Below are 14,194 nucleotides of genomic sequence, written 5' to 3' on the forward strand. Positions count from 1 at the left end.
ACCATCTAAATTTAAAAAAAAAGTATTCAATTTTGTGAGCCAAAACAAACGTGTTAACCTTTTCTATTACTACGTACAATAGGGGTTGAATAAATAAGCTACAAACCCCTCCAACTCTCAAAGAATCTATTGATGTAACTTATAGGTATTGAAAACGGTCCAGTAGTTTTTGATTCTATAGAGGACAAACAAAGATACATTAATTTATATATAATAGATATTATTCTACAAACACGAAATACTATAATATTATGTTACCAATTATTAAGTTTTGAAATAATAATAATAATATACTCCATCCACGACCTTGAAACTAGCGAGACCTTGCGTGTATCGTGGACTTGACTCATACGAAACACGCATAATAAAATATCATGTACAACATAATCGTGGATCGATCGGCGACCAAAGTATCACACATTTACGCATTAACTCGTATAGGTTATATTATAATTATTTATATCATTATATAGTATTATACATGCTTGATATTTATACATTTGTCAGCGTCTGATCGACGGACTACGCAATTACAGCAGCTGTTGCATCCGAAAATCAAATTGAAGACTTGGGACTTGGGAGAAACAACAAGACATCTCCATAATATTTTGGTCAAAATTATTTCTGATTGTACAATAAAAAAAACTACGTCGTTTGGTGCAACAACTACTAACCAGTCCAACCAGACAAATCTGACTGTTAAATACAGAGATAATAATATCATATTAATTAGGTATTAATGGAGATGTCTGGTTTTTATTTTAGTGCAACAATACTAGACATCTGCAAGTTTTATTTTTTAGTTTTGAGATCGTACAAATTTGATTTTGTCAGTTTGTCACTGACTACTACTTATACGAATTGAAGTTGGATCTAAATATAATTTTTATTAATTTTAAAAACATTTTTAAGTGCCTCCTGAAATATTAGGTAATTATTGGAGAAGTCTCGTAAGTCGTAGATGCTCACTTGTTCCAAGATCTTCAGTTATTATATTCGTCATCCGGATAGCGTTTTTGTTCTACTATATAATAATTAATATTATATTAGTGTATTACTCACGCTATATTATTACTTCTGGAATATTGTGAACAGTGAATTCTTTGTCACTGGCCGCTGATATGCGATTGCAGGCCTTATATAATATATTATATTAGATTATAATCTCATATAGGTATACCTAGTCATATTTTAACAATATTTGTTAGGTATACTGATAAGTGGTAACTTATACAATATATTTATATAATATACGTGTATTACCTATATCTGGCTATATTCAAGGTATGGAGAGGTTGAAGCGTAGATATTAATCATTGCACATCAATATCTTTAGCCCCCCCCCCCAAATTTCACTATTTGCTCCCATGTTTTCATATTCACAAGTAGACAATTTCATAGAATAGATTTAAATAAACAAGGTCTTTTTGTTTATTTTAATAACAATTTAATAATTTAAAATCCCGATGTTCTTATCCATTATAAACTTGAATGCGACGATTGATATTATTGATTTGAAAAGCTTTCAAATAAAACTGTAAATAAAACGATTCTGATCAGGGCTTGATAAGTAATTCATTTTACACTTTATTTAAATATTGAATTCCATCATAATAAATATCTATAAACTAGGAGATATACTTATAAAGACCTATACTGTTGGTACATAATACCATTGGTTACAATTACAATTTATAATCAGTGATAATATATATTACATAATCATAATATTATTATATAATAAAAGAAGGACATTGAATTTATTACATAATATTTATATTTAATTGATCCATGGCAAATCAAAACAATAATTTTATTGTTGTCATAGTTTTATATTTACACTAAGGTTTTAAAATTATTATTTTTAGATAATTTTAAATCGTTACAAAAGAAACATTATTGTCAAAAATTATATTTTTTACTATTTTAAATTTATAGCATTCATTTTAATTTCATATTCCGAAGCATGAAATTATTTGAAGTATTTTAATAAATAGTTATAAGTATTTACAGTTTAGATGAGTGGAGTAATAAACCAACATTTTGAGGGGTAGGTAAACTTATCTATATACTCAGTGGCGTAGCTAGGATTATGAAATATCATATATAACATATATGTTCTAATATTTTTAAATAAAAAAATTTAGGGGTAAGCATGCTTGGTGAATCACTCTGTATATTATATTAATTATAATAAAAGTACATATTATTAGTATAATAATATTATAATTTATAATAGCATAGTTTAAGATCATAATCGTCAATAATATAGTAAAATATATACATTGGTGGTCTTAAGTTGCCTACCCTAAGCGCCGTAGCGAATTTTTTAAATATTTTCTCAGGTGATATTTTGTAACCGTTACTTACCAATCGTTTTTAAGGAATTCAAATGTTCAATATTGGAAATTATCTAAGCGAAAATGTATCGTATTAATGTATAATATATGATCATTAGTGTAAAATAAATGATGGAGTGTTCCCGAAAGTGCACGCAAATGTCAATAACACGCTATACGAATATTAATTACAATTTTTTTTCTAATGGTATTAATATTTTGCGAATTGTAAATTTAGTTCTCCAATAATTTTTGAATAGGTACAAATTACTTTAAATTGGCCTTATTATATTAGATTCTGAGTGGAACGATGAATGTATTGATTTTACAATGATGTGTGTTTTTTTTTTTTTATTATTTATTTTTTTAATTTTTTTAATTTTTTTTGTGTCTGTGTACACGATAAGTAGTCGAAATAATGCTTCGATTTTCAACTTCAGTATCTTGTTCGATTGGAAAGTGAATATCGTTGGTGCATTGGGGAGGTCAAAATTTAAAATTCCCAGTAATTTTCAAAAGCGCCGTGAAAAACAAAAGAAAAATTAAGGAAAAACTGGAATTTTTACGCAAAATCGATTTTTCACAAAATTGAATTTGGTTTTGGTGTAACTTTACAAAAAATGACTGTAGATACATGAAATTTTCAATGGTTGTTTATATTTCTATTTTCTATACATGATAACATTTTCAAAATATTTTGATTTATTTTGAACTGTTTAGAGACATTTTCATTTTCCATTTTTTTTTAGTTTTTTTTCTAAAAATATCAATTAAATTTTATTTGTTGATTAAAAAAGCTTGAAAATTATTTAATAGAAGGCTCCAAGTATATTGTTTCAAAGGCAGATGAAAAATATTAAAAATCCTTAGTCACAGTTTTTTTTTATAAGCATTTAAAGTTCAAAAATTGACAAAATATGCAAAAATCACGAAAATTATTTTGAGTTAAGAATTCGTAAAAATTTTTCTTTTAAAATCTAAGATTTTAAAATGTAGTACAAGATTCCTTATAAGATTATCTACCTTTATCAAACAAAAAATATCTATAAGAAAGTCAAATTAAATTTTTATGATCGTTTGAAATTCAAATTTTTACAACATTGGATATTCACTCGATTTCTCATGTGACAAAATTCTTATTTTATTGTAATTACAAAACGAATGACTGTAGATATTTTAAAATTTTACTGAATGTTTATATTAGCATTTCCTATACTCCATACAATTTTGAAAATATTTTGACTCTTTTTGAGCTGTTTACGGACATTTTCGGTTTTCAATTTTTTTAGTTTTTTTTTCTATAATTATCAATAAAGTTTTATCTGTTGGGCCAAAAAGTGTATAAATTTAATACAAAGCTCCTGATATATTGTTACAATATCAGTTGAAAAATATTAAAAATACATAGGCACAATTGCCACAATTTTTTTTTATAAGCATTTAAAGATCAAATTTTGACAACATTTATCAAATTTTAATTTGAAAAATTATTTTGTACTTAAAAATTTATAAAATGTTCAATTTTTGTATCTAAGAATTAAAAATTTAAAACAAGATTCCACGTAAGTAATTAATTCTGTTACCAAAAAAATCTAAAAAATACATTTACACAGTTTACTTTTATGGTCATTTTAAGTTCAAATTTGGACAAAATTACATATTGTATAACGCGTTATAAGTACCTAATGGATATTGTGATATGATTAATTTGGAATTTATTATAGGTACCTATTATAGGTCAATTTTTTTTTTAATACCATATATAATATTATGTCTTATACCTAGACTGACATACCGTCTCCGCTCAGAATCGTTTTTCTTATACAGTGATATTATATCATTGAATTCAAATTTAATACCATCCATTATACAGTGACCCACTTGTAATCTACTGTACAGCAGAGCGACATCCACTTACCCACCTTTTTTTTAATTTACTTTTAGTTCAACATTATTAATTTCAAGCTAATTTTATGATAAATTCAAATATACTTTTATCAGAATTGTTATCTAATTACTAGGGTAGATTAGATACTCAAGTCTATTTTGGTAGAAAATGTAGTCGGAATCGAATCCCATTAATGCTGTGTTGAATTTCGAACATTCAGAGGCGTAGGAATGATTTTTTACATGGCGGTGAATTGTTTACAAGACTGATAACCCTTTTTTCTTTGTAAACCTCATGTCGATAAAGGTCAATTTCTAGCACTGGCTTCAGCTCATCCACGGATATAAAATTACAAACATAACTTAAAAGCAAAATGTCATTATAAAATTAAATATCACATTAGCACACAAGCATTATTGGGATACATATATTCCATCATTCAGCAGTATCAGTACCTAGTAGGTAGTCATTCTGTGTTACTGGGTTACTTACCAAATATATAGTTAAAAAAAACTGTGAAATAAAGTATTAAGTAATGCACTGTAAACAATTTTTTGGTTTTAACTTATTTGAAACAAAATATCAGTTATGCTATGTTTTAAAATAATCAAATAACTGTATTTATTTGGTCTACATTTTTATGTTGGGTGGAGGGAGGGGTCAATGTTCTTTGCATTTTAACGAAACAATGGATCATGATCATTATGCTTTATGGTTAAAAAAAAGATAATAAATTATTCACTAAGAAATCAGTGAATTAATAATAAATTCTGTATAGCTTAATTATTTGATTTCTATTTTAAACATTTTATTTATTTTACATTTTGCAGAGCGGAGCAATAATGAAAAACAATGTATTTTTGTGGGAATGTAAACACTTTTTATAGTAGAAAAATTTTCAACTTCGAGGTTGATTTCTGATAGAAGATTGGATCTAGTTGTACTTTTTTTTATTAAGGGGGGGGGGGGGGGTGAAAGTAAAAAATTCCAAGTTAAATTTTAATTCAATATTTCAATGATGTATTACGAGACCGGGCCTTAAGGTGGAGCGGTGCCAAAAATGCAAAATAAAAATTATTCGTATTATAGATTTGTATATGTTATTGAAACACGTTATTTTGTGCTAGGAAATCATCGTCAATCAGGTTTTAAAAAAATATGAAAAGTCATCAACATCCGGGCCGGCCTATGATTAGTTAATCATTATCATTTGACATTTATTAGAAGGTGATTAGTCGAGACTCGAGAACCCGGTTATATTATTAATATTGTTTTCCAAAAGTAACAATAGGTAGGTATCTGTGAAAAAAATATTGTTGATAAAAATATACAATTGATTATAATTACTTAAAAACACTTCCAACAAACTACAAAATATGTCGTTACCTTTAAGTTCGATAATATAGATAAATTTACTCTCGTATTACCTTAAACTAACGAAGCTAAATAAAAACTACCTATATAGTATGTACAATTTGGCATTTGCTATATTACGCAGATCACAATTGTTATAAAATTGAGACAACACATTCGCGTGAGACGTCCTTAAGCTTAAGACTTAACCGAAGTTGATTTGTATTTTTAATTATTTGTATAGTTCCCTATTATATTGTTTTGGTTTGAAGTCAAATTGTTGTATTGAATCTGTAATACAAGCGAAGCATTCATTTTTTTTTTCTTTGGTTCTTCAGTTAAAATTTAACTTTTTTAAATTGACTCGGTAGTCGGTGTCAGCGTGTCATTGTACTCGTAAATCGTAATAGTAGTAGTCTAGATTTTTCGAAACAATTACATTTTGGCGCGCGTTCTCAGAAAACAAGTAGACAGCACATAGAGTAAGAGACAGTAAGTTACTCTATGAGACAGCATCACGCAATACACATGCGCAGAACGAAGCTGATATTAGATACGCAAGACGTGCCAAGTCCGTGTTTCGTACATGGTCGTCTTCTAACATTCTCGACTTGTGGTCAATTCTCTTGTGCAGTTGTTGAATCACAGGCAATAATTGAAAAATTAATAATAGATATTGTAAAATATCATTAAAGCATTGATTAAATATATTTAATCAATGATTAAAGTATAATATTATTTTATTTTATTGACACACGGACGTGTAGTGGTCATCCCGATTTCAAATTATCGTCGATCAGATTGTCGACACCGTATGATATCGGCCGACTTTTGATAATGATGATTATTGATAACGTTGTTTTACTTAATTTAAAGACCATTTTTTAATCTCTTTTCTGTGTGACTGTGACACTGTGTCTACAGTTAATAGTTTATAATAATAATTGTATTATAACTCATAACTCATGCAGTGAATATACATTATACACATTGTATTATGCTATCTAAGGTTGTTTAACGTTAAACGATGGGAGGACGTTTTTAAATATTCTTAGATTTTAAAGTGTATTTAATAATTACCTGTTTTAACCAAATAATGTGATAATATTATTAAAATTACTTATATTATAAAAAATCAACTGTTAAACTTCTTCATCACGATGCCGCCAATGAAACCTTTTAGAATTAATAAGCAAACTGGGCCCAAAGGTAATATTTGTCGTTTGTCTCTTGCGTTAATGTTAATCTCATAGTAATGATTACAATTTTTTTTTTAAGTTTTTATATAAAACATCTTTTCCATTGCATGCATATATTATTCTAGATTTAGAATGGAAATTGTATATAGTTTTTTCTGTTTTGAACATAAGCTTAATATCTATATTTAATAAGATTGTTTTTACACAAAATAATCCTCTGCATGGTAGGTACCTAATAGTATAATAACACTGAAATAATGATTTATTACTTTTAAAGTTTTAATAATCTATATAAATTATTTTTAGTAAATTAGCTATGATTATGTTTAGCAATATGATTATGAAAAATAATATAAGTAATAAAGATAATATAAAATATAAGTACGGCTACACAAAAAAAAATATATTTATATTTATAAGTATTATTATTTGATATTTTAGACAAAAATAAAGGATCTAGACAGCAGTCAAAATCATCTTCATCTAAGAGTAATCGTGATGATGATGACTTTTTTCTGGACAATGGTGGACCATCAAATGATAAACAAAAATCAAGATCATCTCATCCTCCACATTTAAAAGGACGAGAGATTGGTATTATTTGATTTTACATAACTACCTATATTTCAAAATTATATATTTTATTATTTTGATATTATGTTACATGTTTTGATTATTACAGGCTTGTGGCATGCTCGCAAACAAGCAAGTATGATGGAGGATGAAGAAATGCTGGATATGGCTAGACCTAAAGTTAAGCCACCTTCTCATTTAAGAGGGCGTGAATTAGATATGTGGCATAAAGAACAAAATAGATTATGGCAGAAATCCAAAAAGAAAGAACAACAAAAAGAACTAGGAAAATGTGTAAGATTTATTAAAATTCATCTAACTTTTAAATCTGAAGTTTTGGTATATGAAACTATTTTTCTTTAGTTTATTAAGCTAAGAATTGAAGGAATTACTCGTATGGAAATGCAGTTTCAACAACTTGAAGAAGAAATGCCGATACCCGATGAAAACATTAAACCAATCCCATGTGTTATACCAAATTCCAAATTGAATACAAAAGATTATAGCAATCATAAGTAAGCTTACTTAGTGCTTTACATATTTTGTGTTAATAAATTAATTGTTGTTACTTATGAATTAATAAAGTTATAGGGCTTTAAATCTTTTGACTTTAAAAGATGAAGATGTAGACGAAAACGCTGAGTACATAATAGATAGATATAAAAAACTGGAAGATTCAAATTTCAAAAGAAAATTTTTAGATAACATTACTGGATCTATGGAAGAAAATCTTGTCGCATCTATTCAAAGTAATATGGTATGTTTTAAAGTTTTTAACATATTGCCTGTCATTTGGCCACCTGAATCCATTTGACTACAGTTTATAATATAATATCTCTGCCTCCTGATCAATCCAAGACGTGCTTCTTTCTACATAATATGTCAAATATCCATAAGCTTTGCATATCCTATATAATTTTTATAATTATCATAGCGTGACAATGGAATTTATTTTAATATAATAGGACTGGGGATTGCCTACCTTAACCAAGAACCAAAAACATATAAGTACAAATTTATCAAAAACCACCCAAAAGTATATTATTATTTTTTTTTGATAATTAAGTAGGTATCATTTTTTTAATTTTGTAGGAAAAATATGTTCAACAATTTGCATACTACAGTTAAACATTACACCAAAAACTGAATCACAAAAAAAAAAACAACAAAAATGTATTTTTATCTAAAAATCACAATCATGGTTTTTAAGTTTATTGATAAAATAATGGCACAATATTACTATTAACAATATGGTGAAATATAAAAATAAAAATAAAAATTATAAATTATAGTTTGAAAAACCACAAATATTGAATAGTTTATAATAATATGGTATAGCTGTTATATAATATATATATATAAAAAAAAATTATCCATAGTTTTAAAAATCACAAAAATTGTATAGTACCTATATGCTATAGCCTTTAAAAAATTTGGGATACCTCACTTTCTATCAAACAATCACAATCATCGTATTTAAAATAAACTGGCACAATATTACTATAAACACATTGGTGAAATATAAAAATTAAAATTACAATTATAAGTAATAGTTTTAAATGTAAAAAAAAAAATTAAAAATCACAAATATCGAATAGTATAGCCTATAGCCTTTAAGAATTTGGAATATCTCTTTCCCCACTTGAATATTCTTTACATATATTTTTTAATTTATTTTCTAACTCTGCATAAATATTCAATTTTTTTTTTTGGTTATGTCCCCAATGCATTTTGAGCTAATTTTGTTTCATCATTTGCTACCTCCAGACGGATTTGCGCTATCAATACCCATATAAAGGGATGGCAATGTCCCACTAACTTTGAAAATCTATGAAAATAGTTTGCGCGACATTCCGTGTACATTGTTCCGCTACATTTCAATGAACGTTCTTTTGTACATCTCCACGTTAATCGTTTACGTCCTTGATGTTTCATTATATATGTATATCCTCTCCAACAAATTTTGTTCCCACCTTTTTTGGACTTAATAACTTCCATGTTTACAAAAAATTATGGTTATTCACTTCGAAATGTAACTGACACAAAATATATGGATGTTTCAGTTTATATCGATAATCCTACCACCGTTATCCAAAGTAATAATTTTTAAACCTGTATTATACCCAATACTCAATAGGGTTTTACGTATATTTTTGTGTATATATATATTTATTTATATATCCCATCTACAACTGTTATTTGGTATGGGTTCGATAAGAAGCTCGGCCTGTAATTGTTGTTACCTAGTATAATAATAATACTATAATAATAATGCTATATACTATATTACTTATTACAACTTATAACTTTGTCGTTTATTTCTGTGACGTTTTTACCCGTGTCAGTTTTTACCGTAACATTTTTTACCTGACGTTTTTTACCGATTACCTCAAAAACTATAGAATATTGTGCATAAAGGTATTGATTTAAGAATTACTAGTTTCATGTCATCATGGATAAGCACAATTATATTCTCCTTATGGATTATATTTATTTTTATATAAATTATAAAATGCATTATGAAGGCCACACACCCACACAAGAGGCGCATGTGGTCAACCTGATTTTTACAGTACAAAAAGAAAACATTTGCATCGTTACTTACCTTACATAACATTTTTAAAACCTTAAACTTATTAAATAAGATAAAAAAATTATTTGGTCCGATTAAAATGCATAGCTTAATAATGTGATCAACTATGGTATATAATATTACAAGTAGCAGTTACTTACATATTTACTCGAGAGGACCCTATACCCGTATGCATTATATCTGTCTTGCAAACGCATAACATAGCAAATAAATTGTATGCTCTGAAATCTGAATAATCGATTTAATTCTGTTATGAGCATTTTTAAATTAAAATATTTATAAAAAACCTGTGATACCTAGATAATATTCTTACTTTTAAATTTGATTTTAGTTTCATTTAATTTGATTCACTCTAATATTAAACACTCTAAGGGCCAGTTGTACCATCTCCGATTAAAGTTAACTGGAGTTAAATCAGCCAAATTTTCACGGTTAAATATCTGTTATCAGCTGATTAAGTGTAATCAAAGTTCAACTGACACTTAACAGACCGAATTCTGATGGTAATAAAATCTTTTATCAGTCTGTTAGCGTTAGCGACACTTTGCCGGACATTGTAAAAACGGCCCTAACAGAATTAAATTGATTATTAAGATTACAGAACCTACTATTTGCTATGTTATGCGTTTGTAAGATAATGTAAGAGATGTAGTCTTCTTAAGAACTTTAATAGTACCAGTTATTAGGACTGATTTAGTTAATTATAAAAAAAAAAACATTCAATTTACTTAACTAACAAATATTATACTTTTTATCTAAATATTTAATATACCTAACATAGTATTATACATAGTAATTATATATACTTATTCTTGTTTAAAAAAAAATAATAATAACCTAATTTATAATTTTTAGAAACTTCGTAATGATGAACATAAAAATGCATTTTTGAGAAATGAACTTGAAAATAAACGTAGAATTCCTAAGTATAGATCTATGTGTGAAATCAGAAAAAAACTGCCTTCATATAGTAAAAAAGATGAAATCTTAGAACTCATCCATAGAAATCAAGTTATACTGATAAGCGGTGAAACAGGTTATTATTATAATAATTAATAATAATTATCAATACTTCTATTAAATACAATTATATATTTATATTTTTAAATAAATTGTACATAGGTTGTGGTAAAACTACCCAAATGGCACAATTCATTCTTGATGATGCTATTATGTCAGGCCGTGGTTCAACGTGTAGGATTGTTTGTACTCAACCAAGAAGAATTAGTGCTATATCAGTGGCTGAACGTGTTGCTGATGAAAGAGCTGAGCGTATTGGAGAAGCCAGTGTTGGCTATCAAATTAGGCTAGAAAGGTATAATACATTTTATAAAGTTTATTTTTTATGTATTCGTGTAAATAGAAGAAATTAATATCTAAAATAATGTATTATATTTTAGAAAATTGGGTCGTGAATATGGATCTATATTGTTTTGTACGACTGGTATTTTACTTCAACATATCCAAAGAGATTCAGCTTTAAATTATTACTCGCATATTATCATTGATGAAATACATGAACGTGACACTATTAGTGATTTTACATTAACTATTCTCAAGAGCATCATACCTGTTGTAATTACATGCATATTATGTTTATTGCTATGCACAGTATTTTATTTAAATTGTACTAATTTTTTTTTTTGTATTATTTATCCAGAGACCTGATATTAAAGTTATATTAATGAGCGCAACATTAAATGCTGCAGCATTTTCCAAGTATTACAATGACTGTCCATCTTTGAATATACCGGGATTTACATATCCAGTTGAAGAACTTTATCTTGAAGACATTTATACATTAAATAGGTTTGTTAGATTTTTCATCATTGCTTATATCTAATAATTTTATTTATTTCTGCTGAATACAGATTTAGATATTTTCCTAAAAAACCAACACAAAGATCTCGCAAAATTAAACCTGGTGATCCATTCACTGAATTTGTGATTCCTTATGTAAAGTAAGTATGCATGTATAAGATATATTAAGATATATTTATGTATATATTGTCAACAAATAATCAATGTTAATATTCAAATAATAAAATCTTTTGTAGCGAAATGAGGAGATTCAAAAAATATCCTTATGCGATATTGAATTGGTTGGAAAATCCAACGTCTGAAGATACAGATTACGAATTGATTTTAGAACTCATATATTACATTTGTAATAATAAAGATGATGGTGCGATACTTGTGTTTCTTTCTGGATGGGATCAAATATCAAAACTGACTAAAATTTTAAAAGATAAAGGCTTTGGAAATACATGTAAAGTATATTATATAAATGTAGAATTTCATAAAAATTTTAATATCTGTTTATAAATATTATTTTTTTATTTTGTAGCTCGGTATATACTGATTCCTTTGCATTCCATGTTACCTACTGTATCTCAAAAATCTGTTTTTGAATCGCCGCCTCGGGGTAAGCATTAAATATTAAAATTTTTTAAATGCATTTTTGTTTAATGTTAGCATTATAATAGGTGTTCGTAAGATCATATTATCCACAAACATAGCAGAGACTTCAGTTACCATAGACGATGTAGTTTATGTTATTAATAATGGCCGGATGAAATTGAAAGGATTCGATGCAGAAAATAACATTGGAACTCTTAACGAAGAATGGGTGAGCTTAGCTAATTCTAGACAACGTCGGGGTAGAGCAGGTCGTGTAAGACCTGGTATTTGTTATCATTTGTATACAAGAGGACGTGAAAGATCATTTAATGATTATGTACTGCCTGAGATGATGCGAACAAGCTTAGAAGAAGTAATACTTCAAGCTAAAATATTACAAGTTGGTATGGTAACCCCGTTTTTGGAGAAAGTTATGAATCCACCAGAAACCAAAGCCCTTGAAGTAGCTTTAAAAGTATGTTATGGGTTTATTTTATATTAGTAGATGTACTATACTATTAATTTATTTTTTAGCTATTGATAGACTTGAATGCTTTGGACGAAAAAGAAAATCTCACTCCATTAGGTTTTCATTTAGCAAAATTGCCAATTGGGCCACTTGAAGGTAAAATGATTATTCTAGGTGCAATGTTTAGTTGCCTGAGTCCAATAATGACAATTGCTGCTAGTTTAAATTTTAAAGATCCTTTTGTTATGCCAGTAAGTAATTTTATGATTATACTATTTGGTATTACCTATACTTCTTACATGTTAAAAACATTTTCAATTATACAGGCAAACAAGGAATACCAATGTCGCGAAATAAAAAAAGAAATGGATGAAGGACATCAAAGTGATCATCTCATGGTCACAAGAGCGATGAGCAAATTTTTACTAGCAAAACAAGAGAACAGAGCATGGGATTTTTGCAGAGACAATTTCCTTATGTATAATACAATGAATATGTTGCATGAATTAAAATCACAATACGCAAAGTATTTATGTGACCTGGGATTCATTAAAACATCCAGTTATACCGATTCTGAATACAATCAGAATTCAAACAATGTTAAGCTTTTGAAGTGTGTTCTAGCTGCTGGTTTGTGTCCCAATATTGCTGTTTCTAAGTAAGTAAAAACAATTATTAATAATTTTTTTTAAATAATATATTATATAACTATTATAAGATAATAATTATTATTTTAAAGCCCCAAGATTAAAACAAATGGCCGTAAACTTTCAAAATTTATTACTGCTGAAGATGGAAAAGTTGAAATTCATCCCAAATCTGTGAATTCAACTGATAGTTACTTTGAGAGTCCTTTATTATTATACCACACAAAACTAAAGACTACTTCAATATTTTTGCACGACACCACTATGATTTATCCATTTCCTGTGGTGCTGTTTGCAAAAAGTCTTAAAACAACTGGTGAAAAAACTGATTATGTTACATTTAGTCTTAACCCTCAAATAAATTTCACTTGTTGTGCAAGAACAGCAAGTTTTGTAAAGGTAATTATAAAGCTTAAAATTATTAATAATATTGTAGATTTAATGATTATGTCACATTACTGAATCGTGATAGATTAATTCATTTATTATTATTTGGTATCTATTAAAAAATGATATTTTTTGTATTTTATTTAATTATTGATTGTTCGACTACATGATTATGTTGGTACTAATAATTAAGTGGACGTGATACCCGCATGTGTTGTCTCCGTCTTACAAGTGCGTAACATAGCAAATTGTACGCTTAGCAGAACACGTGTAGCTCCGTTAATTTAAAAATTAAAGTGAATTGACCTCTTATAAAATCTAAAGATAAGAATATTTATTTAGGTAA

General features: G+C 27.4%; 1 protein-coding gene across 1 annotated transcript in view; it reads left to right on the forward strand.

Annotated features, from left to right (window-relative positions):
* Positions 1–6,427: 6,427 nt before the first annotated feature.
* The window catches only part of LOC100164920 (ATP-dependent DNA/RNA helicase DHX36), a 9,487-nt gene continuing 1,720 nt past the window's right edge, over positions 6,428–14,194 (forward strand). The window contains exons 1-16 of the mRNA XM_001947732.4: positions 6,428–6,789; positions 7,221–7,373; positions 7,462–7,646; positions 7,716–7,867; positions 7,938–8,109; positions 10,801–10,981; positions 11,068–11,260; positions 11,346–11,520; positions 11,606–11,754; positions 11,817–11,906; positions 12,003–12,214; positions 12,293–12,370; positions 12,432–12,820; positions 12,880–13,065; positions 13,141–13,472; positions 13,554–13,860. Of these exons, the coding sequence (XP_001947767.2) occupies positions 6,741–6,789; positions 7,221–7,373; positions 7,462–7,646; positions 7,716–7,867; positions 7,938–8,109; positions 10,801–10,981; positions 11,068–11,260; positions 11,346–11,520; positions 11,606–11,754; positions 11,817–11,906; positions 12,003–12,214; positions 12,293–12,370; positions 12,432–12,820; positions 12,880–13,065; positions 13,141–13,472; positions 13,554–13,860 (3,003 nt within the window). The 5' untranslated portion in view covers positions 6,428–6,740. The remainder of the gene's footprint in view (positions 6,790–7,220; positions 7,374–7,461; positions 7,647–7,715; positions 7,868–7,937; positions 8,110–10,800; positions 10,982–11,067; positions 11,261–11,345; positions 11,521–11,605; positions 11,755–11,816; positions 11,907–12,002; positions 12,215–12,292; positions 12,371–12,431; positions 12,821–12,879; positions 13,066–13,140; positions 13,473–13,553; positions 13,861–14,194) is intronic.

Source organism: Acyrthosiphon pisum, chromosome A1 (assembly GCF_005508785.2).
Source record: "Acyrthosiphon pisum isolate AL4f chromosome A1, pea_aphid_22Mar2018_4r6ur, whole genome shotgun sequence".
Lineage (NCBI taxonomy): Eukaryota > Metazoa > Arthropoda > Insecta > Hemiptera > Aphididae > Acyrthosiphon > Acyrthosiphon pisum.